This window comes from Hyaena hyaena, unplaced genomic scaffold, assembly GCF_003009895.1.
Source record: "Hyaena hyaena isolate Hyena2069 unplaced genomic scaffold, ASM300989v1 scaffold_43, whole genome shotgun sequence".
Taxonomy (NCBI): domain Eukaryota; kingdom Metazoa; phylum Chordata; class Mammalia; order Carnivora; family Hyaenidae; genus Hyaena; species Hyaena hyaena.
The window spans coordinates 1,310,519-1,338,462 of record NW_024080675.1 but is presented as its reverse complement, the minus strand read 5'-3'; the positions used below and the strand labels follow the sequence as shown (position 1 = coordinate 1,338,462).

At 41.5% G+C, this 27,944-nt stretch overlaps 1 protein-coding gene and 1 long non-coding RNA gene across 4 annotated transcripts in view; both read right to left on the bottom strand.

The window, feature by feature from the left end:
• Positions 1-1,915: 1,915 nt before the first annotated feature.
• Positions 1,916-6,672, bottom strand: LOC120230481. The gene is made up of 3 exons (XR_005528037.1): positions 6,610-6,672; positions 5,067-5,230; positions 1,916-2,002 (listed from the first exon to the last, which is right to left on the bottom strand). It is a non-coding gene; the product is annotated as an uncharacterized LOC120230481 (long non-coding RNA).
• Positions 6,673-7,776: 1,104 nt separating this feature from the next.
• The window catches only part of LPGAT1 (lysophosphatidylglycerol acyltransferase 1), a 133,397-nt gene continuing 113,229 nt past the window's right edge, over positions 7,777-27,944 (bottom strand). For 2 of the 3 annotated variants that reach the window (XM_039230087.1, XM_039230086.1), the window contains exons 8-9: positions 18,865-18,971; positions 14,488-16,688 (exon numbers count right to left, since the gene is read on the bottom strand). In XM_039230087.1, coding sequence (XP_039086018.1) covers positions 16,537-16,688; positions 18,865-18,971 — 259 coding nt within the window. In that variant the 3' untranslated portion in view covers positions 14,488-16,536. Of the gene's footprint in view, positions 7,998-13,745; positions 16,689-18,864; positions 18,972-27,944 lie in introns of those variants that run through there. The other variant, XR_005528043.1, reaches the window with a different exon arrangement.

Genomic DNA, 27,944 nt, shown 5'->3' with positions numbered 1-27,944 from the left:
GCTCAAACCCACGAACCACGAGATCATGACCTAAGCGAAAGTCGGACGCTTAACCGACTAAGCCACCCAGGTGCCCCATACCCTTGGGATCTCTTTATTGAAGGTTGAATGATAAGGAAAGACTGCTAGGCGTACCCTCCAGCTAATGGCCCTCAGCCACCACACACCAGTGTCCGGGAAGCACACACAGTAGCCCTTCACAGCCTTCCCGGGGTTTCTTTGGCTCTTTTTTTTTTTGAGAGAGAGAGATTGAAGCGGGACTTGTGCTCAGCCAAGTGGGGCTCGAGCTCACCCCAAGTGGAGCTGGTGTCCTCCTGAAGCAGGGCTCAAGGTCACTGGATGTGGGGCTTGAACTCACTAACTGTGAGATCATGACCTAAGTTGAAGTCAGAGCCACCCAGGGCCCTCTTTGGCCTCTTTCTCTGTGCAGATCTCACCTTCTCTGGAAAGCTTCTCAGACGGAGCCTGCCCTGCCCCCCGACACTCCTCTCTCTGGCCCTATCCCCACGACTCGTCTCTTCCAGGCTGGATCCACACATGCCTACCTGCTCGGAAGCCAGTTGGCCTCAGGCTTCAGAAAGACGGCCAGTCCTTGCTTTACACTTTGCTGTCTTTCCTTCCTTCCATCCGTGAGCTTCCTGGGAGTGGAGGAGCATGCCAATTGCTCATGTGCCCACCTCCCCCACTCCTATACTGTCTAGTTCCACTCTGGGCTCAGTCCCTCAACCTCATGGTGCACCGACAGTTGATGATCAGCTTTAGGGGAGGTGAGCAGCAGGCTGCTGTCCGACCTTTCATCTTAGCTGTCTGGGGGCATCTGTAATGTCTCTCTGTTCACCTTCAATTTTGGTCTCTCCCAGGTGGAGTGGAAAGAATACTGGGGCAAGAGTCAGCAGTGCTGCCAGACTTACCACCAATTAGTGCTGTGACCTTGGGGATCATTTATGACCCCCTGGCCAAAGCTTCCTCATTTATTTAAAAGAGAGGGCAACATCACTTACCCTCTTGTGTTTTGTGATGATCAAGTAACATTGGTGCATATAAAGTGCTAGCGAACTGTTGCCTTCCATGGCACCTATTACTAGTGCTGTTTTAACTCTGGTTCTCTTGTCAGTGGAACAGTAGATTACAAAGTGGCTTCGACTGTGAAGACATGCCTTGTCTCCCATGTCAAGCAGCCTGGAGGGGATTCCAAGATTCAGCAGCTTGCCCGTGTCCAGGCTCTGGATGAAATTCTGTATGAGGCTCTTGGGTTTCTTCTCACTGGGAGAGACAGCTGCTGCAGGCCTCTCAGGCCAACGGCTGGGGCAGGAAGGTGTGGGCCATGGGGGCGGGGGTGCCGGTTAGAAACGTGAACTGGCTGTGATCCAGCTCAGGTACTAGCAGGTGGGACAGAACAGGCTCTGGAGGGGCCTTGTTGATGGGAAAGAGGGAAGAGGCTCCCTGCCTCTCTCTTTGTTTTTATCAAGGAGGACAACCTTTCCCAGAAGCCCCCAGTAGACTACCCCTCAGATTCTATTGGCCAGCACTGGGTCACACTAATAAGCCGCCCAGTGGTATAGAATAAGATTCTAAACCAATCATGGTTCATCCATGGGGTCGGGAGAAGGGCCTCTCTGGCACCCAAGGAAAATTGGGGTTTAGCCAGCATGCAGGTGGAGGAGCCCTTCCTGCTGCCTCTGCTCGTCTCTCTCTGCCTCATTCCAGGCTCTGCATATCAGACCCTGCCTTACTCTGCCTAGTTCCTGCCAGCCCTCCAAAGGCATCTTCGCCATTTTTGTCTTCCTCTCCTGAGACTCAAAGTCCACTCCCTTCCCTCCAGACCCACAATACTTTTATACAGCAACCCCATCACTGTAATGGTGACAATTACCTGTACTTCTGGCTGTTAAGAAGCTGAGTCTTTCTCTTCCTGTGCCAGCTTTCTCAGATGATCAGGAAAACATTTCAGGATCTTGACTGTGCCTCTGAGTTCACGCTAGGCCTGGTGGGTGGATGTGTGCTGTGGAACCAAGTCAGAAAGCCTTCTTTTCCAGTACCAATCCCCAACATTTACACAGCACTGGAGCATTTAGCTTACCCTTGCCTGGACCCCTGTAACCTATCTTGACCCTCTTGAGAGCCCGGGAGGCAGATAGGCCAGACAGGGGCAATAACCCTCTTTGCCAGAGGAATCACACAGGGCTCTAGGTAATCAAGGCACTTGCCCAAGGCCATAGAGCTCCCAGCAGGTGGGTCTGGAGGGGGGGTCCTGGCTCTGGCCCCTAACTGAGTGGCTCTTCCAGGGCACCACAACCCCAAGACAACTCACAACTGGCCTGTTTGGATTGCAGGCAAGCAGGGATTTGACAGGCTCCCAAGTTCCAAATAACAAAGGCCCCTGTGTGTGCCAGGAAGAGAGCATAGGAATTCGGTCCAGTGGGATGCCAGGCACAGGGCAGCAAACAATGGTTATTATAAGTTACATTTACATAAGACTCTGTTGGTTTGAAAATTTCGCTCACAGACATTTCATCTGATATCTCAGCAACCCTGTGGGGAGGAGATGCCAAGGCTGATTACTATAGTATGTGTGGAAACTGAGGAAATGTGACCTTGCTGGCTAGAACGAAGCTGAGTTGTGACCTCCCCCTGAGGTGTCTGTTTCCCAGGCCTGGACTCCACCCCCTTGCAGACTAACATCATAAGCCTGCCCCTTGGCTCTCAGGTGCTGCGCTGGTCAATATGTCAACTAGTTTCTCAGGACTATGCAGAAAGTAGCTGGGGCTTAGAAAGTGATTTCAAAGGAAATGTGCCCAAGGGAAGAGGGCCTCGGGGTGGGAAGGGAGGGGGAGGGGAAGAGGCTCAGAACAGGCTGGCTGAGCCCAGGCCAGCCTCAGGCCGACAGCCAGGTGGAGCCCCAGAGAGCCTGCAGGCAGGAGTGGATTGAGGAGCAGGGTGATGAGACCTCCAGAGTTCTCAGGCCAGCAGGGAAGCTTTACTGGGCATTTACTGGGCGTTGAGGCTCCTTGTCTAGAAGGCCCCTAGGGATTAGCCTCTGCCCTGGAGCCCTGCATCATGGCCACCACCGATCTCTATGATGCCATCGGGGTGGTGTCAACATGCTGCTGTAGGGTGATGGAGCCTGGGTCTTTCCCCCTCCCTCGCCCCTTTGTCAGCCCATTCAGTAAGCACACTCAGTAAACAGCAGCTGCCTGGGCCCTAGCCTGTGGTCCCATCTCCTGTGCTCTGGGGCTGGGGAAGCGGGTTGCTCAAAGAATGAACAACTGCAGTCAGTGAGAAGACCTAGAGATTCACAGAACAATGGAAATGACATTTGGCCCACATATATTCTTGCCACCCCCTGCTCTCATACTCCATGGAGAGCTGGCTGTTAGTGAAATCTGGTGGCTCCTGTACAGACATGTTGGGTATTCCTCCCTATATTCCCTTGGCTCACTGTCTTCAGCCGCCATTGTGGTGGGACTCACACTCACCTTGGGTACGTCCCACCTCAAGCACACTCCCTGAGTCTCTTTGCTTTTGGCCTTGAGGCTTCTCCAGGGCCAAGGAAGCCTCTGTCACCCACTTCAGGGACAGCCCAGAAATTTGGAGATGTGAATGGCCACAGGGGCAGCCCTTACTCAATGGGGAACAGGAGGTGGAGGGTGAATGCCCAGCTTCCTGCAGAACTGAGCTCCCGCTGCCTACAATGGCAGCATCAACAATGCCTCCAATATTCACATTTCCTTGTCCCCTTTTCTTTAAACACTGTCTGATCCCTGACTCATTCTGGGAGTCATCTCCCAAATAAATCATCTGCACCCAAAGCCTTATCTCAGGCTTTGCTTTATTTTTAAAAAAATTTTTAATGTTTTATTTATTTCTGAGCAAGAGACAGCATGAGCAAGGGAGGGTCAGAGAGAGAGGGAGACACAGAATCTGAAACAGCCTCCAGGCTCTAAGCTAGCTGTCAGCACAGTGCCCAATGCGGGGCTCAAACCCACAAACCGTGAGATCATGACCTGAGCCGAAGTTGGGCACTTAACTGACTGAGCCACCCAGACGCCCCTTGGGCTTTGCTTTAGAGTGAACCCAAACTAAGACACTTGTCACTTGGACAAGGTGCATGATCGCCTCTGCCTACCTGGATTGCTGTATCTCCCAACAACCTTGCCCCTCCTAGATGGGTTTGGTGTGGTTTTACCAAGATCAATAAAGAAGAGGCTACACCTGGTGATCCATTTACATACTGGTGCCTCTTCCCTTTGCCACTGTTCCCTTCTCTGAGCAATTATACAGAAGCCCCCTGGAAAAAGAGTAAGTCACAGTGGCTAAGAGGACACATTCTGAGACCAGACACCGTGTATCTGAATCCTGGCTCTGCCACCATCAGCAGTGTGATCTTGGATAAGTGTCACCTACTTCTATGTGTCATTTCATTTATGTATATGTAAAATAGCGATAATAGTACTTGCTTCATAGGGTTGTTGTGAAGGTTAGTTACATGAGGTATGTACTGAAGTGCTTAGAGTATTGCCTGGCACACTAGTAATGGTATTTGTGTTTGCTACTCTTCTCTCCTCTTCCATAAAAGGCCTTTGTGCAATGCCTTGGGAGGAGGAACAGACAGGGGACACTGAGGACCCCCAGGGGCCTGGCTCCTCCCCATTTCTCATCTCCTTGATGGTCCTCTTGGCAGGACCGACTTCATAAATGTGTGACCTGCACCTGTTTTAATGCTCTGCAGTTGCCATCTTGAAATTCTTAAACTCTCTGAACCAGGGGCTCTGCATTTTCATTTTGCACTGGGTCCTACAAATTATGTAGCTGGTGCTGCCTGGTGGCTTAAATCTTGGGGAGAGGTCTCTGTGAGTGATGAGAGCAAAGGAAACCCTGTTCTCTGGCCAAGCTGAGTTCATGGTTTCTCGTCTCCTCTGAGGGCAGCAGAAGATGCAGGCAGAGTGGAACTTTTATCAGAGTCCTTGTGACCGACAATGGCTCATGGTGGGGAAGGCTGGAGGGGCCAGCTGGTCCAGCCCTTACCCGGAGCTGGGTTCTCCCACCCACCCCTGGCACAGGCTCACCCAGCTTCTTTGTGAATTCTTTCAGCGACAAGAAAGGATCCGTTTCATTGTTGAGTCTGATTGTAACTGCTCCTCATTCTTGTGCTGTGTTTAAAGCTCTCCAAAGCCTTTTACAAGGATTATCTCACTGGGTTCTCACCAACCTTCTGTGTGACAGGCATTTTCTAAGGAAGAAAAATTGAGGAAATGATAATTTCCAGATTAGCATCCCTTGATGCCCCCACTCAGCTTTCCCCCTTCCTTCTATCAGCGATTGAAATCTCACTTCATCTAGGAAGCCTGTCAGCCTATTGAAAGAGAAAGAAGAACACCTTAATTCTTTGTACTAAATTATTTTTCCCTTGGGCTGTAGGTAATATATTGTAAGACCTTTTTATCACATGTGCTTCACTTTGAATAACAGTCATGAGAATGGCATGAGCTAAACAGCCTTTTGATAAACTGAATCTTGTTTTAAATGTATTCAACTTCTGTTTAAAGAGGGAGAAAGCAGGATCACAGAATCTCCTTCCCTTATTGCCCGAAGAAGTAACGCAGAAATTTAAACACAAAACAAAAACACAATGACCTCAAACAGCCAGAGTCAATCACACAAGGTAGAACACACACTTTAAAAAGTGCCAGACAAGGAAAGAAATGGAAGCTTCTAGAAGCATGTGGTTTTGTCCCACCCCTGATTGTGGAAATATATCGAATGAAGAGATCCAGAGTATTTCACCACTGCCTTCCCATTTGGAGGGCAGCCACTAGAAGGGACGGGTATGACAAGGAACCGTCTGAGAGTGGAGGTCCCCAGTACCTGGGGCCTGAGTGGGCAGGAAGGGCTGTCCTTGGCTTGCCGTCTTCCGGGTAGAGTCCAAGGTTGACCAGATGGCACAGGAGGAGTAGCCCAGGTAGAGAAAGCCTCACCACAAGGACATGCCAGTTAGCACACACCTGTCCTACCAGATGTCTGTGACATTGTGTTACAGGGGCTCCTGGAAAGATACACTTATTGCTTCTCACTTGCTCAATAGACTTACCACTTTCTTATTTCCCCAGCTTCTGAAAAAAAAAAGTCTTTTCTGTTCATTTCCTTCTTGTCTGTAGTTTTCAGATTCTTTGTACCTATGTTCTATACCCAACACCCCCACTCCTCAGCACCCCGACCCAACAATGAATGCGTTCTGAATGGGAAACCCATGGGGCATTCTGCCGGACTGGTTTCTCTGTGTTAGAATCTACCACCGTGGTTGGGTCACTACCAGTGGGGCTCGTAAGGTAGCCCTCTTGTCATTCCTTTCTTTCCTCTTCCCATAATGAGTAAGTCAGTCTGAGTCAGTGCACCTGCTGACACACCAGGTTTTCCCATCATTCAGACATAACTCTAATTTATTCCAGTTACTATGCCTGATCTTACATGGAACAGAGTCTGAAGGTTGAGTAATCAACTATTCCACTTCTCTGCCCTCAAGGAGAAACTGCTTCATAAATTCCACATTCGTTAACTCATTCAATCCCTTGCCTTTTAAAGTAACCCTTTAGGAGACCAAAGCCAGGTTACCTTCAGCATAGGCCAGCCTAGGACTGCTCTGAGCCCTGTCATGCCTGGGCAGGCACAGATGCATCTCCATGAGTCACTGTTTATGCCAAGCTTCTCACCGGATGATGGTTTCTAAGTATTTCCAAGTCTCCTTTAGGAGACCTCTTCCGTAATCACACCTTTGCGCATCATCCTTTCTCTCTCATAGAATTGCTACTTCCTGGAGTTGATACCTTGAAGAAGTTCTGTAGTTGGTGGGCTGGACAGCCTGATGGGCAACTGGGCTCTTAGGGAAAGATCAGGCTTTGAAATATCACCTTCTTATCACCTGCCAACCCCACCCCCAGCAGAGGTAGCCCTCAGACCCATGCCTGCCATCCCAGTTCCACTTAGAGGAATCTCTGTCGTCTACCATAATACCTCAATAACCATAAGCTGTACTGATTCTAATCTGCCCATTTCCTGGTGGTACCCAAATTCCTAAGGACTGGGCATGTGCCATTTACGACTGGAGAATAACATGTCAATTATCAAGATACAAACTTCAGAGTCTTCTGCAACTAGAAAGGAAAACATTTACAAAATTACTGTGGCTTCCTGAATCGTCAGGATGCCTTCAGTGCAGGCTTTTATATTTTAGGATCATATGAAATATACATAGGCAACTATGGGCTGGTGGATAGCTTCCAGCTACTAGAAATTATATTTCCCTCCTTTTTGATAATTAGTTCAAGGTCTTCACCACAAGTGACATCATGTCTCAGAACCAAAAATAGGTCTCTATGAAGACTATGTAATGTCTTCTGTCAGGCAGATCCTATTTCCTTTTTATGTCTTACTCTCTTTACCTTCCTAATTGGCTCTCTGACCTCAAAGCTCTTTGTTGCTGTCGGGAGCCTTAAATAATGAGGTATAGTCTGACTATATGAGGTTAGGAGCTTGGTCATGCTGACTGCCTTGCAGTTTATCATGGAAACCCAAATGACCTAGGGCTCAGGAAAACAGGATGGTGTTATTACAGCCTATGTGATAGTGATAAAACTCTTATGAACCAAACAGGTCATGTGGCCTCCAGACATAATTTACATACTCTGTTAAACTCAACTGTGGTGGGATAAAACAGCCTCCTTTACTGAGCATTCAATACAATGTGCTTCACAGAAAAGATCTCATGTAATACTGAAAAGACCTCTTTGAAAGTTTCCCATTTAACATGTGAGGAGAGTGAGGTTTAGAGGATAAGAAATATATGAATGGGGCTGGGATTCAAGTTCATGGGCTGAGTCCTGGGTGTTGATGTCCTTCTGTGGGCTCCTCTTGGACAGGCCCTGGAATCCAGCAGCTGCCATGATGGAGGGACACTTGGGCACTAGAGGCACTGAATGTATTACCTGCTGCCAGTGTCATACCTGGAATTCAGAAATGAAAGGTACTGTTATGAGATTGAAATTTCTCCCCACTTCAGTCTACAGTCAGGCATTCTCTTTATCTTCTACTATACAGGGCAGAGATAAAAACAAAATGCATTTCATTTCCACCTCCAAAAAGATAAAAAGCATGGATTTCATACTTTTTTAGTGGCTAATTGTATCTCTGCAACAGCTGAGGGAACAGTTATAAAAAATAATCTAGGACTTGAGAACTATTATGTTTAAAACTGAGGAAAAGGAAATTACAGAAGCTGTTAAATCTATCACCCCTTTAAGAAGTGTACTTAATCCTTTAGATTTAACTCTTATTTACTCAAAACAAAAACCCAAACAGAGGCAATCTGTTCTTTGGGGGGGAAACATTTTAATGGAAATCAAGAGACCTGGTTTTAGTCCCCGTGATTCTGTTAAGTAGCCATTTGATGCTACCAGCAAGGGACCAAAGTTGCACCAGAATAAAATCTACCATCTCCCACCCAAGTATTAACCAGGCCTGACCCTGCTTAGCTTTCGAGATCAGACGAGATCGGGCGCGTTCAGGGTGGTATGGCCATAGACTAAAATCCGCCGTTTCAAAACAAGGTGAGTTCTAAAGTTTCTGTTAGCTCTGAAATGCTAAGGGCCAATGAGTTATGCATCAGTCAGTGCTGAAAATAATATAAAGATCACTCCCCAACAAAACCTCCATTCTTTTAGATATGTATCCTTTTGATTAATGTGATTTATATGAATGAGTGATGGATGAACATATCTAATCCTCTTAGTATTCAGAAATTCAAAAAAAACCCAAAAACTTCCAACTATTGAAATTATGGGCAAACTTGTTAAAGTGTGAGAATTCTTCTAGATCTAGCTAGTGGTCTTTATTCCAATAACTGAAGAATTGTTTCCTGTGATAGCTGGTCTTTAAAGATGGCTCTCAATGAGCCATTTAGACCTTTTTTTATTTAGACCCTTTTGTAGACCTTCTCACATTGAATCTGTACTGGCCCTGTGACTCACTTTGGGGCGCCTGGGTGGCTCAGTTGTTTAGGCATCCAACTTCGGCTCAGGTCATGATTTCATGGCTCGGGAGTTCGAGCCCTGTGTCAGGCTCTGTGCTGACAGCTCAGAGCCTGGAGCCTGCTTCAGATTCTGTGTCTCCCTCTCTCTATGCCCTTCTCCTGCTTGTACTTTGTCTCTCTCTCCTGCTTTCTCTCTCTCTCAAATATAAACAAACATTAAAAAAGTAATTTAAAAAAATGGATTGGCAGTGATTCACTTTAACCAAAGTGACATTATGCCAGTACTGGGTCTAAGCCAAAAGAAGTCTTTGTTGGCTTCTACATTTTGTGCTTTTTGGAGCCCCAAGGTGCCATTGCTCTCACTGTCTCACACTAAACTAAATATATCAGAGTTCAATACATCCAATACAGACAGGCCCAGATGCCTCATTTCCAATGCCATCCTTTGTCCTAACTGAAATGTGTACATTCGAGGGAAAGATAAAAGCCCTATTGTGGGCTCTAGATGCCTTGATTAAAAGAGGCTCCTTGTCACCAATATTTTGAATTGTCTCTTTGTTTAAAACAGTATCCTGGAGATGCCTAATGGCTCAGAGGCAGGCATTTCTTCTGCCAAGAGTGCAGAGTATCTGAAATGGCAGGTGGGACCCTCCACAGGTGAGCCCTGAGGATGTAGTCATAGGACAGAGTCCTCACAGAAGTGAATTTCCCAAAGACCGCCATGTTGGAGTACCCCCTGAGGTCCTCATGGGTCAGGGGTGTATGTACCTGTTTAGAGAGTAGCCTTTGGACTCCCTGTCTTCTATCTCTCCTGGATTCCTCTTCCTAGTACTCTAACTCTTCTGATCTCTCCACTTCTAGGTGCCCTGATCCTGATACAGTGTTAACTGGTGAAAGACGGAAGACAAGACCCTTGTCAGGAAGTTTTGCAGCAATAATGAAACACAGGCCTGAAGATGCTGCAGTTGATAATTTGGAGAGGGCTCTCAGCCCCATGATTTCTCAATGGCACCACGAAGACAACAGCTATACTCATGAGGACGGCCCAGGGTTCTCTTTGGCCATGGTAAGTAAATGGTGAGAGTTTTACCACCATCTCTAGAGTGAATCTCACACCTAAAAGTCAGAAAGTACTCCGAGGAAAGACAACAGAAACCTTCCAGGGGAAAACTCAGAAATGAACTTTGTGATGCTCTCATGTTGCCTAGCAAAAAGAAAAAAGAAAAACATTGTTCCAATCTCTTCCTTTGTAAAAAGTGTTCGATTATACCTAATTAAGACTATTTTTCTGATTATGAAAAGAACTAGTCTCATTTCTAGTGGCTAGCCAACTCTCTTCCCTTCCGTGTGTGTTGTCTATATGTGATCTGGATTATTGATACTTTTTGTTTCTCATGCCTCTAGGAGTTAAGAACAAGGTTATACAAGTCCTGAGAGGTAAAAATTTATTGATTTATATATCAGCATGTTATGATATGGTCACACCTGCCCATACAGCTGACTTTTTCTTATAGCTGAAAGAGGATTTTTTTCCTTTTAAAAATACATTTTTTTTTCCAGCAGGAAGAAACATTTTAAAAACAAACATTTTCATATCAAGTGGAAATTTAAAACAATGGCTCCCCTTTCCCCCCGCCCCCAACTCATGAGAAATAGGGCTGGTCAGCAATCTCTGAGTGCTTCAAATTTGCTTTCAGTCTTCTGCCCCCAATTTGCTCTTCATCTTCGACAGAATCAACTTCTAGGGGGGAAAATGCAACCTCAACTCAAAACAATAGCCTGAATCCAAATAGAAGAAGAAGAGGTAGACTGAACTGTATAACATTTTAACTTATTTGGTAGATTGTATAAGATATTTTTAATACATTTAAATTTTTTTCAGTGGGATCAAACATATTCTACAAATATCTGAACAATAAAGGTTTTAAAGGCTCAAAACAAAATCTAAGAGAGACTTCTATCAGTTGACTTAAACTTTGAGTCCTGAAAGCATAGAGCCAGCTTTAAAAAAATCAAGTTTCCCATGCACCTCAGGATAAAAGTTTGCATTTGTCAAATTCTTCCAATCAAAAGCATGCTCTGTAGGACTAATGTTAATGCTTTCCCACCTTTTAAAGACCCTTCAGGGGTCAGTGATGGGAATTTCCTGAGAGCACTGAGTAGCTTAACTGTGAGAGGTTTATTCAATACTAACAATTACACAAACAGAAAAGACAGGCCAGTGGTATCCTGGAGACAGTTCCTGACGGCTCCTGATGCCACAGCCAACTATTCCACTTTAGTGTTTTGTCAGCAGTTGTTAAACAGCTGTTATTAAAATGATATAAGCTTATAATTGGTGCTGGAGCTCAAGGTGGTTCACCTAATGAGTAAAATTTGTACAAGGGTAAGAAATAGTTTAACAGTAGATCACATACCAGATTGAGTGACAATAAATTTGAGAAGCAGGCGGATTAGGATGTTATTCCATTTTTCAAGTCATAGGTTGGCTACCAGAGTTCAGCAAAATCAATTAAAGCATCCTGGGAGAATCACTTGGCCATATGGAGTTTACAATAAAGTATATTTTATTATTATCTGTTAATTGTGTTATATGTCCTTGCTATCGGGAAAATTTATAGCAAACTTATGTACATTTGCACACAGCATTTTCTTTTCCCCAGGAGAGCAGACTGGTGAACAGTTAACCAAGACACCAACAATATACCAGTATCTCCACCATACCATGGGGGAGAATGGAGAAGGAACAGAGGAAATAGGTTAAAACCAAAGAAGGAAGTACAATGTTTTTTTATTTGGTTTTTCGGTTTGCCCTCAGCATCCAACTGCCATGATGTGTTCTAAGTACCTGTCCATAGATGTTAATGCCAAAATATCTCCAGAAACACACAAACACCCCATCCCCACCACTAAGAAGTAAAAGCACTTTACTTGAAAAAAATCAACTTTATTTTTTCTAGGTTAAAAAAAAATAGAACCAGCTATTCATTTTGTTGTTGTTGTTGTTGAGAAAATGCTTCTTTTGGTGTTCACATCTAAATTTCTGAAAAGGTGATCTGGTTACTAAAATAATCCCATATGCATTCATAACCCAGATCCATGTGTGACCAGCCCTTTACAAAAATTAATTACAGTTGCCACAGCCTTTACATTCATTCTTATCATTCATTACAACATGCAGATACACAAAGAAAGGAAAACAAGTCAACAAGCTGAAGTAAACATATGGCATCAGGAAAACTAAAACCCATCTGTATAAAATAAATACAACTTTGCAGTAACTGTGAAGAAAATGAAAGCACTTAATGTAACAATGGCAGGTCAATGTATCACTGTGTCATTATCCAGTCATGAGATAAGTTACTGTAAAATGCAGACTCCTCCCATGTAAAGAACTTGTGCATCAGTCATGTGTTCAACAGTTCTACACAATAAAAATAAAGCCATTTGAAATATGTGTGCATACTTTGCAGCTAGAATACACTTAAAAAATTTTCACTTTCAACTGTTCTAAAAAATATTAAATGTAAAAATTCTCAAATGGAAATTTTGCAGAAAACCCATATTTTTCTTCCATATGGCTACAGTCACCCTCCCCAACAGTTCAGCACCCTCAGCTTATTCCCAGGGTCCAGTTCCTAATTGTTGAGGATCAATGCAAAATGACTGCAACAAAGCACCAACCAGTGACTGCTCCAGAGAACACTGGCCCCTCTGTGATCTAGAAATGTCCAATTTAGGTGGTTTTGGTCCCAAATGTATTAGTCTCCACCACCTCATAAAATAAACCAGTATACCTGCTGCCCAGTCCTGCTTTTGACTTTGCCTTTCACATTCACAGACCTAAGGTTCACAGCACTACATGGCAAAAAATGAGACTAACCATTTTTATTCATCTTTGTGGACCCAAGGGGACCTGCTCATAATGGTAACTCTGGAGTGAAGTCCTGTGTATTGAAGAAAATAGTGAACTCTTCCTATTCAGCAGTGCAAATAAAATTTTCTTAAATATAAAAAGAATCCAATAAGACTGTCCATGATTAAAAACTACTTTCTATGATTATAACCAGGTCCCACTAGTTCAGAAGAGTCTTTAGGGAAGTGATTGTCAAAAACGTTACTAAAGACAAATCCACAAGTGAATAACAAGCAAAGAATGAAGAGCCGTTCTTAACATCAATCCAAACGATATTAACCCTAGGATGATGTGAGGTTTACACTGGGTGATTTAACATTTCATTCTCATAAAAGGCTTGAGTATAATTGCAATACCGCCAACTCCTGATTATTCAGGGATTCCTTTTCTAGCCCACGGATTATTTAGGCTTTTGTGTTCTCTCTTTTTGAAGCTGTCTGTCTTCCCAAATCTTTTCACTACTCATTAACACAGTCATAAATACATAAGCAAGAGAAACTAATAAACAACTGAAATCATTTTTTTTTCATTAGGAAGCATCCCCAGAAGAAAAAAAAGTTTGGTGGGGGAAAACTTATAAATACACACTAGATTTTTGGCTAACTATGACATATTATTGGATTAATCATCCAGTAATCCCTAGTTACTTTATAGTGGGAAATTAATGGTTGATTGTAATATTAAAAACTACTTAATATTATGACAGATCTGAACTCAGAGTTATCTTTAAAAAAGTCTATTTAAATTCTCAACTACTTTGTTTGCCCACCCCAAGATATCATTTTCCATTCTATAATTTTCCTTTACCTTCCACTGGTGCATAGCTTTCTCCATCGTATCTGTGTATTTCAACACCAATAATAGTTTCTGAAGTTAAGAGTGAACTGCCGGTGTGGTCATAGCCAAGCAGGTGCTCCACTGCTGTGACTTGCTGAGACCAGGATCCGGTAGGGAGTTCTCAATCCTCTCTGACGTGGGAATCTAGGCAGATCAGCTGAGATCAAGAAGTACTGAGATTCTACAAACTACTGGCACAGTTTTATTTTTTCCCCTTAACAAAATGTACAGTCTCTCAACCGCCTTTCATCTCACTTTGCAAAGAAAGTACAAATTAGGAATTTTTATCCAGTTCTGTACAGTGGCGTATTGCTGCTTCCCTGATTCACCATATAAGAATACTGATTCTTTCTTCACATTCCCTAGTGCGAGCAGAACTCCAGTTACTGGTGAGGAAAGCACTATCGATGCTCTCAAATGAACGTATTTTGCAAACAGAAGAGAGAGAACACGTTGATAAACAATCAAAGAGGGATACACAGGTCAACTACACATCTATTTACATCCCACAGGTCTATTTTCAAAAATGAACTCACGTATCTATTGGTATCTGTCACTCTAGAGACTGTTGAAATGACTCTGCACTTGAAAATTAAAGCGTCTTATAGAATAGTTGGTTTAATGTGTACAGTATATTAACAATATCACGTTCCTTTGGACCACAGTGATGGCAATAGTGGCTCTAAATCACATCTATGTATGCTTGTATGCATTTCTCTCTCTCTCTCTCTTTTTTTTTTCTTGATAGGAGAATTGGCCACTCCTACCTGTGGCTTGCTTTAGCAATGAGAAAAAGGTCTATTTAGCTAGGACTGTGTATGCCATATCTGACAGTGAGCAACTTATCCCCCAGATGGCTGACTAATCCCTCAAATGAACAATTTCAATTCATCCTGTAATCTACCAGTGTTTGCTGGGCCTCAAACAGAAGCTTCTCTTTGGCTTCCTATCATTATCCATGCCTCTTAATTGAGATTGATTTCACCTACTCAACTCACTGTCACTGTAAAACATACAATAAAATGTCTAGATTTCAAAAAAAAAAAATCGCATCTTATAACAACCACTACCAAAGCAAATGCATTAACACCATCTTCTGCATTTTACCAGTAGTAGCATAATATGCAATGAGGTATTTCATTAACACATTATTCTCTTTCATATATGCACGGAATTAACCTAAAGACGAGGCTGCTGTGGACTTTTATTTGGTGTTGCTTTAGCTTTCCCACATAACTGGGAGAAAATTCATATCTTTTCAGTTTCTTTTTTTGGTTTATTTAAAAATAGAAAACATGAGCCTCTATTTTTATTTTCTGGCCTACTTCTCAAAATTGCCATTTGTACGATTAGCGACAACAGGGGAATCTACACTGCTCATATCTCAGAAAACTACCCCTGACTTACTAGTATCTTAAAAGTCCTACAGTCCCAAACCCAAACACACGCTCTGTCTCAACTCTGAGGGTGCAGGGGAAGGGTGGATGCGGTCCCAGTGCTTTGTGGGAAGAGTCTGGTTCTACTATGAGGTAAATCACATGAACATAGTGGGAAAAAATGTTCTCTAGGAATAGAGACTTGACTTTATTCTTCTTAAAAACAATGGGAAGAGACAGGGGAAGCCTTTTGTGCTGGTCTGAATCCTGGTCACATCACTCTGGCACGGCAGCAACCTGATGTGACAATGGAGAACGGGTTCAGGGGTGCCATGTAAGAGCTTGTCACCATTTTGAGCCCATATCTGGCTCTAGCTCCTGTTTTTCTGATCCAACCCCTGTTCCACCTCAAACTGATCATTTAAATGTCTTACATTAGTTTCAGCCGTCCCCGAGCATTGGTGCTAATAAGCCAAAATGGGAGACAAACGCCTCGGAGCTCAACGGAAGCCTCACACCAGCGGTGCTCAGAGCAGGCAGCCTGCAGGGCTTCCACGCCCAGGTACACACGCGGAGACAGCACAGCCTCTCGAGAACGTCACTTACCGACTAGGCTTACGCTGGTTTTCAGGCTATATTATTAATCCTTTGCTATATATGCATCTGATAAAAGTGCATTTTGTAAAAGACAATTATCAATCTATGATATGCCTTCTATACAAAAAGAGAAATCAAGTGACCCCCCTCATATAAGGGAAAGCACTAGCACATGTAAACACGATATTGGACTGAGCTAGCCTTTTTTAGAAACACATTCTAGTACCAGGATGTGTCCAGTGGACACTGCTGTCCCCCCATGAGCAGGCCTGACACTGACACTGGAGTGTCACTGCAAACCACAGGGGAACAGGTCCTCAGAGGGTACCCCTGCCTCGGGGCTCCCAGGGACACGGCCAGGGCCGGTGGAAATGAGGGGGCTCTACAGCACTGCCCTAAGAGACGCTACGAGCTAAGAGGAATGGATACAACTTTCTGAGCTTGAACTAGATTACCAAGTACATCTAGTGGCAACGGCGTTTCTCTCAGATAGTCTTCTAGGATGATTTTATGATTTCCTCTTCTCTGAATGTGATGTTGGCTTAAATGTGTGGTACAGTGTATCTTTTGAAAACATGGAAAGTCCTTAAAACATATTAGCAGGTCATTATATTACTGATCCTCATTTTAGTAGAGTTTTAAAATATCCCAAAGGGGGATAAATAGTAATCCATCCATTGAATTTCCTTTGCTTTTTTTTTTTTATATTCTGATTTGCACATGTAAAATAATGCACGCTTATGAAAGTCTGAACTCCTATGGTGACCTTGACAAGTCCCAGTCAATTCCTAAAACAGGCAATGGTAGAAATACTGAATGATGTTATACCACATATAGCCTGACAAAAATGCAAAAGACTGTATGAGAAATATCCACATATTGCTGAGGGTCATCTCCTTGGAAACAGCTTCCTTATGGCCCTTGGGAGGTGGAAAAGCCCCTGAAAGACAAGACAGAAATATTAATTTGTTTTACTATGGTGGTAGGTCTTCTGAACAAAAGTTGAATATTAGTTTAACTAGAATTTCTGTTGTGTGTTTTTTAAAGCATCTTCTGTGACTTCCCTTTGTTCCTGAAGAGAGATCTCAGTTGAAATACAATTTACAAACTGCTGACCCTTTTCCTGCTCCTGAACATTTGCATTTATTCTTCCCGCCTGAGATGCTTCTTCTCATCTCAGTGAATGGCAGGTTTAACTGCATTCTTCCAGTATCTGAAAAAATATCATCCATCTACTTCCCCACCACTTAAGGACGTCACACTCATTGCCATGTTTATTTCCTTCTCGGCACTTTCCATGATCTGTTAATGATCCAGATCTATCTTTTCTTTTTGCTACAGACTTGTTTACTGTCTGTCTCCTTCTGGAGTATAAACTGCATGAGAGCAGGCACTCTGGCTGCCTTGTTTCCCCTGGAACCCTAGAGATTTCCATAGTGGCCAGGACACAGGATGTGTGAAATTGATACTAAATAATTTCTGAAATAACATAACTTGCACTAATTACTCTATTTACAAGTTAAATGTTTTTTGCAAAAGGTGGTGGCAAATCACTTATATTATTTTCAAAAGGCAATATTACTTATGAAATTTAATAATATAAAGAGAAACACAAAGCAAACAGATGCCTTTAAATTCTTTTCTGGATGGGAAGGCTAGACTACTTCAGAGCAATACTACCTAAGGTCATCTTGATAACACTTCAGCATTTCAAATAGTCTTTGTCCTTGCTGATAATCCCTTTGGGTAAGCTGATTCATGTGGGGATTTGCTTCTCACAAGCAATTTACAGAGAACACTTTCAAGTTTCAAGGTCTATTATACAAATAGCTTTCTTAAAAAAAGACTTTCATTATTGTTGCTATAATTTTGGCTAAATATGATAAAGCAAGACATGAAGATTGAAAAAGAAGAGATATTCTTAACTCTTAATCACCTTGTGTCTTCTTCATCTATCTATCATCTATCATCACATCTATCCTGTTTTATCTTTAAAGACATTTTGAGAGTAAGACCAAGGACTGTACATGGTGCAACAAGGGATATCTTGTTCAATGAGTCTTACTAAGAATTCTAAAGACATGCACAGCATCCAACTGCTGTCACAGAATGTGTACTAGTCCACAGCCCCAGAGTCAGAATGTTAGGATCAGGAAGGAATCTTGTTGTGGGTAAAGTGAAAAAAATCCTAAACACAAAAACAAAAGCATTAAAGGTAATTATCAGTATCAGTCTTTGTTCATTATCAGGCCTTTGAAGGTCTGATTTAAGAGGAACATTAATTCTGAACTAAATAAATCTAAGTGGGAAGAATACAGCACTTTCTGTTAATCTAAAATCTCATAGCCATCGTCAGACCTAACACAACCTTCTTTTCCTCTTTTTTTTTTTTTTTTTCATATTGTAGGTTCTAGAAAATAAGCCTACAATATACTTAGTTATTTGTGAAAGCACTTTGGTAATTCCTAGCATTCTACTAACTCTAATTTTCTTCTTTCCTAACTTCCTTTCTTCCTCCCTCTCATCTCCTCCCTTTCTATGTCTGTTTCACTGCATTGTAGTTTTCACGGAAAGTAGGAAATAGTAAGTATAGATAAGGGACCTTACGATAAATAGACTTTTTTTCTCCCAAGGAGAAGAGTATAAGGTTGTACCCATGAAAACTTAAAGAGTAAGTTTTATCCCTCGTATGTAAAGAAAAGAATAAGCATGCAAAAAATGTCGTTCAAAATGATCTCAAATAACTGCACGATGGTGGTATTATTTAAACAATCAAGTAAGCACAATGCCAAATCAGAAATGTTATTTGCTATTTCATCAGACAGCTGTGTAACTGTATATGGATGTGCAGTTTTCCAAATACTGGTACCTTCTTGCATTTGTTCCATTTATACATTTTACTCATTGTTTGATCTTGCATACTGCGTAAGTAAAAGCCTGAATAAATTTAACACTAACATTGTCCTTATGAATATTCTATGCTGAAATTCTTAACTCCAGACATCCTTTGATTCCTTTAAGGTATCTGAAAAATGGAAAAATGGTTATCTCCCCCCAAAGTACATCTTTGGAACCACCACTAACTTCAGAAACCTATGTAATAGGATACTCTGTACCTGTTTCATAAAAATGTGATAAAAGTTCCTCTTTTTCAATAAAACGTTGATAGAGCCAATTAGAGAGGCCATCAGTCTCCAGGGGTACATCTTTAATTGGAAAGATCCTATGAAGAGTTAGGGGGAAAAAAAGCAAAAACTACTTTAATTCAGAAATCAAAATCATTCAGGAACACAACTTAGCTTTGGTCACTGAAACACTGCACAAAGTTATGAAACGGCCTTTGTTTCTGCGTTTCTCAGGTCATCCTGGTTTTAAAAAAAATGTTGATTATACAGCAGAGTTTATTTATTCATTCATTCATTTACTAGCCTGTTTTATGTTAGGTCCAGCACCAGAAGATGAAAGAATATTAGTAAATTATCCAGTATCTACAAATAATTATTGAGAAGTATGTGTCTTCCTCTGTTTGTGGGCTTAAGAAGAAATGGTATTCAGAGCAGATGAAGTTTTCCAATACAGCTACTTTTGAACACATTTAGAGCAGTCGGATGCTAGGCTGGATAATGCATCTTAGCCATGTACTTTTGGAGGAAATGTCTGTGAACTAGACAGAATCTGCCTAAATTGGCGCCTTTTCATTAATTTAATCAGAGATATTGGTGTCCTGAGCAGGGCCACCTCCTACTGGAACACAGATGTGACAATTCTGTGAAGGTGTCCCAACTCAACAGGAGACAGGCTGGGATGATGAGTGATCTATATCCTTGGGATGGAAGGACCAAAAAGGGCAGCTCAGTAAATACTATGTATTTGCTGACTTTGAAGTTTTCTTTTTTTGTTTTGCAGGTTTTTTGGGGGGGGCGGGCATTTTTAAAAATGCCTTAATATTTTATTTATTGAGAGAGAGTGTGTGTGTGCAGACACAAGTAGGGAAGAGGGAGAGGCAGGGAGAGACAGAGAAGGGGGGTGGAGAATCTCAGGCAGGCTCCACGCTCAGGCCCACGCAGGGCTGGATCCCATGACTCTGGACGCTGACCTGAGCTGAAACCAAGACTCAAGACAGTAAACCAACTGAGCCACACAGGCGCCCCTCTTTATTTTTTTTAAAATCAAAAGTATAAAGGTACCCAGTTTATAAAGCCTACAAAAAGTTTGTTTGTATGAAAAATACCAGTCCCTGTCTCTCTGCTCTTTATTTCTCTCTCTACAAAGGAATCAATTTTTATCTCTTTTAACCAATTATCTTGATATTTATTGCCATGTTTCTTCAGTTTGAGGGCCTATCTACTGACCTTCCCTACAGAAGATGAGGATCAAGTTCCTTCTTCCTTTTCCCACCACACATTCACATCCCTCTTGTCTTCCCAATGCAGCTGCGTGGTAATTTTAATTAGCACAGTATTAGATGTTTACATTGTTATAACCAGATACATATATTCAAAGTTAAGCCATGTAGTAAATCAAGGCTACTATTCCTTTCCTGCTCAACTTCTGTTCTCCCTGAATTGAGCAAACATACTGTTTTCTCTGAATATAGAACTAATCCACCATCAGCTCCTGTCTGTCAATTCTCTTGATCGTGTCTGCAAACCGTTTTTTTTTTTTTAAGTTTATTTATTTTGACAGAGATGGAGAGTACGTGCATGTGTGCACCAGTGGAAGAGAGGCAGAGAGAGAGAGAATCCCAAGCAGGCTCTGCGCTGTCAGCACAGAGCCCAATACAGGGCTTGAACTCACAAATCATGAGATCATGACTGGGCCAAAACCAAGAGTCGGACACTTAAATGACTGAACTACCCAGGCACCCCTGCAAGCATTTCCTTAAACAGCCAGAAATAGAAAGTCCTAATAGAAAATATTAGGACTTTGCAGGCTATATGCTACCTGTTGCAACTATTCAACTCTGCTTTGTAGTGTGAAGATAGTCTTAGACAAAATATGAATAATAGGTATAAGGGTATAGTTATGATCAAATAAAATTTTATTTTAAAAACAGGCAGTGCGGGGTATCTGGGTGGCTCAGTCAGTTAAGCATCTGACTCTTGATTTCGGCTCATGATCTCCTGGCTAACGGGTTCAAGCCCTGAGTCAGGCTCTGTGCTGTCTCTGTGCTTGGGATTCTTTGTCTGCCCCTCCCTCTGCCCCTCCTGCACTCACACTATCTCTGTCTCTCTCAAAATAAATAAACTTAAAAAAAAAAATCAATTTCAGGAAAGCACAGTCTTGATTAAAAGTTATACTTTCAAAGCCAAAATATATTTACACAGAAAAAAAAATAACTTTCCCAATCTTAGTTAGTTACCTTTTTGCTCCTCCAAGGATAGTAGTACATTGCTCTAAAGCAGTAACATAGAAGTGCTTTGGTTCATTAAATATTTTAATGGGGTAGGAGATCCTAAGGTCCAGAAACTTCAAGTTTCAGCTTGTTACTATAAAATCCCCTACCAGAATTAGATTTTCTTTTGCTATGAAAGAACTAGCAACAAAAAGATGAATTAAAGAAACATCATAACTTTTAAAGAGAAAAATACTTGAAATGCTTATGCTATATAAAATCATCCCACAGGCTAGTGTTTCTTAGCCCTTTCAATGCTTATACTGCTGAGTAATTGAAAGATCTCTTTCAAACTAAAATTTTTACCTCTGCACACTTGTGTTCTCATATGCCTCACTAAAGTAAGAGACTGGGACTTCAGGGCTGAGATCCCTTTCCACAAACAGAACAGCTTTTGTTTGTTTGTTTTGTCCTTTGTTTTTAATATGTGGAGAATTTTTTTTCTTTAATTAAAATAATCCTAGAAGGTAGTGCGGCATAGAGACTGAGGGTATAGACTCTGGGATACATGGCCAGGGGTTGAATTCTGGCTCAACAGCACTTGCCAGCTATGTGACCTGGGGAAAATTGTTTAACCTCTGCATGACTTAGCTCCTCCATGTGTAAAATGGGGTTAATAATATTACTTACCTTACAAAGTTGTTACACATGTACCTGCTGGGCAGAGGAGAGCGGCATAACTTGGTATGGGCAGATCATGGTGGTCATTTAGGGCCAGATCGCTCATGGCAAGTAGCTGTGCTTTTCAGTTCTCTGGCTTCAGCAGCAGGTCCAGTAATTAGACTGGACCCAAAGTTGCTATAAGGGTTTGACAATCCATGACTATTTTCTTTTTTTTTTTAAGTTTATTTGTTTTGAGAGAGACAGATATAGTGTGAGTAGGGCAGGAGCAGAGAGAGGGAGAGAGAGAGAATAAGCAGGCTCCATGCTGCCAGTGCAGAGCTCAATGCAAGACTCGATCCCACAAACAGGAGAATCATGACCTGAGCTGAACCCAAGAGTTGGACACTTAACCAACCAAGCTACCCAGGCACCCCTCCATGACTATTTCATACGTACAATACTGTACACATACAGTGTGTGTGTGTGTGTTTCTATACCAGTGAGGCAATAATGAAGCCAGCGTCAAGCCAGTCAGGTAAAAAGTTAAATGTTGTTACCAAGTATTACAAAGGTAAATTCCTGACAGAGATTCTAAAGATTCTTTTAATATTAATATTGATCTACTCAGAGGAGCAGAGACACAGAGATAAAATTTCAAATGAGGAGTTAGTCCCTTGGCTATTTAAACAAGTTTGTCTTTCCATTTCTTCAAAGGGTAACTTTCTACTCTTTGAATTATAAGAAAGTCTCAAAGTAGAAATAATATGCCAAGAATTTTAATGTCTCCTCTTTTCCTCTCCCCATTAAAATTTTTTTTCTAGGGTTTATTTATTTTTGAGAGAAGTAGAAAGAGAGAGAGAGAGAGAGAGAGAGAGAGAGAATGAGCAGGGAAGAAGCAGAGAGAGACACACACACAGAATCTGAAGCAGGCTCCAGGCTCCAAGCTGTCAGCACAGACCCAATGAGGAGCTTGAAAACACAAATCACGAGATCGAGATTGTGACCTGAGCAGAAGTCAGAAGCTTAACTGACTGAGCCACCCAGGCACCCCTGCTTCTCCCCATTTTAACTAAGAATTCAGATCCCCATGGGGGAAGGTGACACAGGTTGTACAAGCTCCTTAGGCTTTTTTTTTTTTTTTTTAATTTCTAGGAGAGAGAGAGAGAGAGAGAGACAGCGTGAGCAGGGGGGGGGCAGAGAGAGAGGGAGACACAGACTCCGAAACAGGCTCTAGGCTCTGAGCTGGCAGTGAGCACTGAGCCCGACGCAGGGCTCGAACCCACGAACCGCGAGATGATGACCTAAGCGAAAGTCAGACGCTTAACCGACTAAGCCACCCAGGCGCCCCTCCTTAGGCTGTTTTGACAGACTACTTCACCAGCAGTGGACATAGAATCCTACAGAATTTAGCCACTAGGCAAACATATTTCTATGGGAAAATGTTGGCAGTGTTCACCATACAATGCTAAGCTCACATCTCCTCATCCACTACATCTTTGTCTTTGGCTGCAAAAGGCCAAACTCCCTGTCTCAAGCCACCATCTCAACTTAAAGCAGGTTTGAAAGGGAGATTTTTTTTTTAAGTCAGTTTGTGAAGCAGCTTTTTCTAGCCTCTTGCCTTGTCTGAGAAGTCTCTTTAGGTACCCAGTGTATGAAACAGCCATTTATATTATGAGGACTGAATGTCTATATCCACCAAGCAATCTTATAACCTTAATTTGCAGGTAGGAAGAGGAATTAACATATATAATGACAATTTTGTTTTTACCTTTTCTATATTTACACTGTTGATTCCTTTTTCTTGTCACATTGACTGATAGGACAATACTGACTAGAGCTGGTAATAATGAGCTCCTTTGTCATTCATTTCTCATCTTTCACCGAGGAAACATTCAATAGTTCACCATTAATTATGATATTTACTGTAGATTTTTTTTTGTAGATACCATTAGTAAGATTAAAGAAATCCCCTTCTATTTCATAGTTTGCTCAGAGTGTTTTCTTTGTTATCATGAAAGAGAGTTAACACTTCATCAATTTTTTCCATCTATTGACATGCTTTTATAATTTCTTCCTTTATTCTGTTAATGTGATGAATTAAATTGGCTGATTTTTGAGTCTTTTTTTTTGACTGATTTGAATGTTAACCCAAACTTTTCTTTGTGGAATATACGCTCTTGGCACACATCTGATATGTTTTTCATATATTGCTGGCTTAGTCTTGGATTTATAATCATGGAAGAAATTTGCCTGTAAATTTTCCTTTCTTATAATATCCTTGGTTCAGGTTTTGGTATCAAAGTTATACTGGTTTCATAAAACAAACTCAGAAGTATCCCCTTTCCTATGCTCTGGAAGAATTATACTTAATGTCCTTTTTTGTCCTTTTAGTGACTATGGAATCTGTAGTAATGTCTACTTTTTCATTCCTGATATTGTTAACATGGGCCTTCTTTTTTTCTTGATCAGCCTTGTCTGGAGTCAATTTTATAATGCTAAACCCCATTTTTTTTGTGTGTTATTCTTTCTGCTGTATGTTTTTGATTTCAATAAATTCTCCTGTCTTATTGCCTGTTTTCTATGATCTTTGTATTTAATTTACTTTTCTTTTTCTAACTTTTAGAGACATTCAGATTACTGATTTTCAGGTATTTTTCTTTTCTAATAGAAGGTTTTTAAGGCTCTAAATTTTCCTGTAAACACAGATTATGCTATATCCCATAAATTTTTATATTTTCCTTATCATTTCTGTTAAAAATATTTTGCTGTTATTGTCAAAATTATTTTCAAATTTCACTGTAGTCTCTTAATACACAGTAAACATTAAATTATTTCCTAATGATAGACAGTGTCTCATCTTTTGTTATTCTTATTTTTTTTAATATTTATTTATTTTTGAGAGAGAGAGAGCTAGCGCACACGGTGCCTGAGAACAAGTTGGGGAGGGGCAAGGAGAGAGGGAAGCAGAAGACTCCAAGGTAACAGTAGGGAGCCCCATATAGGGCTCAACTCAGAACCCTGAGATCATGACCTAAGCTAAATTCAGACTCTTAACCAACTGAGCCACCTCGGCACCCCCTCACCTTTTGTTATTCTAAACAATGTGGCAATGAAGAACATTATGCAAATGTTCATTCATATGTGTATATCTACTGGATAAAATTCCCAATGGGAAATTGCTAACTCAAGATTAAATGCAATAGTAATTTTGAAAAATGTGGCCAAACTGTCTTCATAAAGATTATATCAATTTATATTCCCACCAGCAATTTATGAGAATGGCTCTCATGGAAAGATTTTTTTTTTTTTTTTTTTTTTCTCATGGAAAGATTTTTAAACTGGAGAATAATAAAAGTCAGAAGCTCTGCTCTGGAGAGCTGGCAATGTTTCACTACTGGGATATGCAAATTTGGGGACATATTCTTGGGGATCCACCTAGGAGTTCTCTTTAAGTATACAGAGCTCTTGTGTTTTCATTTCAATATTAATCTTAATAAAAATATTCTGAATTATACAGATAAACATCTTTTTACTAAGTACTGCCATTTCACTTCAGTGCCTATGTTTGCAGTCACTTTGGCACAATACAGTACTACTTTAAAAGGGCAAAAAAAGTGAGCAGGGGCATACTCAAGAGCAAAATCTATACTTTGGCCTCATAAATCTGAGACTTAGCTCTAACTCTCCCTGTGACCTGTAATATCCATTAAAATAAGACAAGAGATGAATTCTGCTTCTTATAATTGCAGAGGAGTTCACAGGTACCAGTTATACATTCTGGACAGAATACTGAAAGTAATTAGTGGAGCACTCCAGAGAGTAACTAAAAACAGGCAGAAGTTGGAGGAGAGTCAACATACGGAAGGCAGGAATGGTACTGGGTGAGTTTTCCACTTTTTCCAGCCTTTTGCGTGGGGAGAATTCCCAGTTACTGCCAAACAGAGAGGCTTAAAATTTACATAGAAATAATGTAGTCTCACTGGCTGAAGAATGAGAAGGGCAGAAATTAGGGCGGCCACAGCAGTTGGAAGAGACAGGGACCCCTGAAAGAAGCAAGCACAGAGTGGGAGTCACAACTTCAAGTCTCTGGATGATCCCTGGGCTGTGTACACACGGGGCAGGGTCCAGGCAGAAGGCCTCGCAGCTCCGGCCAGCACAGTTCCAGGTACAAAGAAGGTGTGCCCAGGGCCACGAAGGAAATTTAACTATTCAGGAAAATGTAATCATTTGTTTCCTTTTGCTTCCTCCAAATGAGATATCCTTGAATATTTGGATTCTTAGTAAAGTCAGTTAACTTCACCCAGAAACTAGAGGAATGTTTTAAAATTAAAAACTTAAACTTAAAAACTGGGTTTTATTTTTTAACTGAATGGCATTACAAATTACTGACTTTTTACTTTTAGGTAATTTAATCCTATCTTAACACAGTTTTGCGGTATACGTAACACTCTGTAAACTACTTAGTTCTACCATACTGAATAGCAGCCAAATGGTTTGAGGAATTGTTTACTTTTTGACTTATAAAAATACACTATTTCTCTAAATATAAAATCAGGCCTAATAAACTTAGCAAGAGCCATAGGGCTAAAGAACATCTTTTTTTTTTTTTTAATGCTTTTTATTTATTCTTAAGAGAGAGGGTGAGAGAGAGAGACAGACTTAGCATGAGCAGGGTAGGGGCAAAGTGAGAGGGACACAGAATCTGAAGCAGGCTCCAGGCTCTGAGCTGTCAGCACAGAGCCCAATGTGGAGCTTAAACTCACGAACTGTGAGATCATGGCTTGAGCCGAAGTCGGACGCTCAACTGACTGAGCCACCCAAGTGCGCTAAGAATATCTTGAAATAGTATTTAAAACACCTTTAGGGGGGCCTGGGCAGCTCAGTCGGTTAAGCATCCCACTTTGGCTCTGGTCATGATCTCACAATTTGTGAGTTCAAGCCCCATATCAGGCTATCTATCAACGTGGAGCCTGCTTTAGATTTTCTGTCTCCCTCTCTCTGCTCTTCCCTTGCCTGTGTGTCCTCTCCATCTCTCTGTCTCTCTCTCAAAAATAAAGAAACATTAAAAAAATTTTTTTAACCCCACTTTTATAAGGAGAAAAGTGACTAAAAATATGGCTGGGTTACAATGTTCATAGCAGCACTCTCCACAATAGCTAAAACATGGAAAGAGCCTAAGTGTCCATCAACAGATGAATGGATCAAGAAGATGTGGTTTATCTATACCATGGAATACTACATGGCAATGAGAAACAATGAAATCTGGCCATGTGTAGCAACATGGATGGACCTTGAGGGTGTTATGCTGAGCGAAATAAGTCAGGCAGGGAAGGACAAATATCATATGTGTGCACGTATAGGAGGATTAGGAGGAACTTAACAGAGGACCAACCGGGAGAAGAAGGGGGGAAATGGTGGGGGAAAGGGAGAGAGGCAAACCATGAGAGACTCTTGAATGCTGACAAAAACTGAGGACTGATGGATGTGGGGGGGAGGAGGGATGGGCATGGAGGAGGGCACTTGTGGGGATGAGCACTGGGTGTTATGTGGAAACTAATTTGACAATAAACTATTTGTAAAAAAAAAAAAAAAGAATTAGAAAAATAAAATTACTTTTGTTTAAAAAAAAATAAAAAAATAAAAATATGGCTGGGTTAAACAGAGGAGTTTGGATTTACCAACCGGACACTTGAAAGAACATGGTGAGGCTGGTGAATTATATATTGCTTTAAATGGGGGTGAGTGTGGAAATGGGGCTGTGCTTTAATAGAAAACTTTCCCTAGCATCTGTCTAGAATAGGCTGAACATTCTCTAGGCCTTAGGAGACAGCCAGGAGGGCAGACCAAATGCTCTCTCAAGAGCAATCTACTTTTATTACTCTGTTTGATTACTGTGGGATTAAAATATTAAAACAACTAATCCCCTAATATGGCAAAGTATCAAATGCACTCAATACCAGTCCTCTTGGAATCAAATAAAAGGAGTTCTTGTGGGAAGTAAATAAATAAATAACAGAAACAAATCTTTCCAATACCAGTAGCTATCCAAATGAGAAACTAGCTAATTTTCAAGAAACAAAAATTCTAATAGTCAGTAATCCAGAATGTGCTTTTTTTTTTAAAAAAAGTGTATTTATTTATTTTGAGAAAGACAACGAGCACATAGTGGTGCAGAGGGGCAGAGAGAGAAGGAGAGAG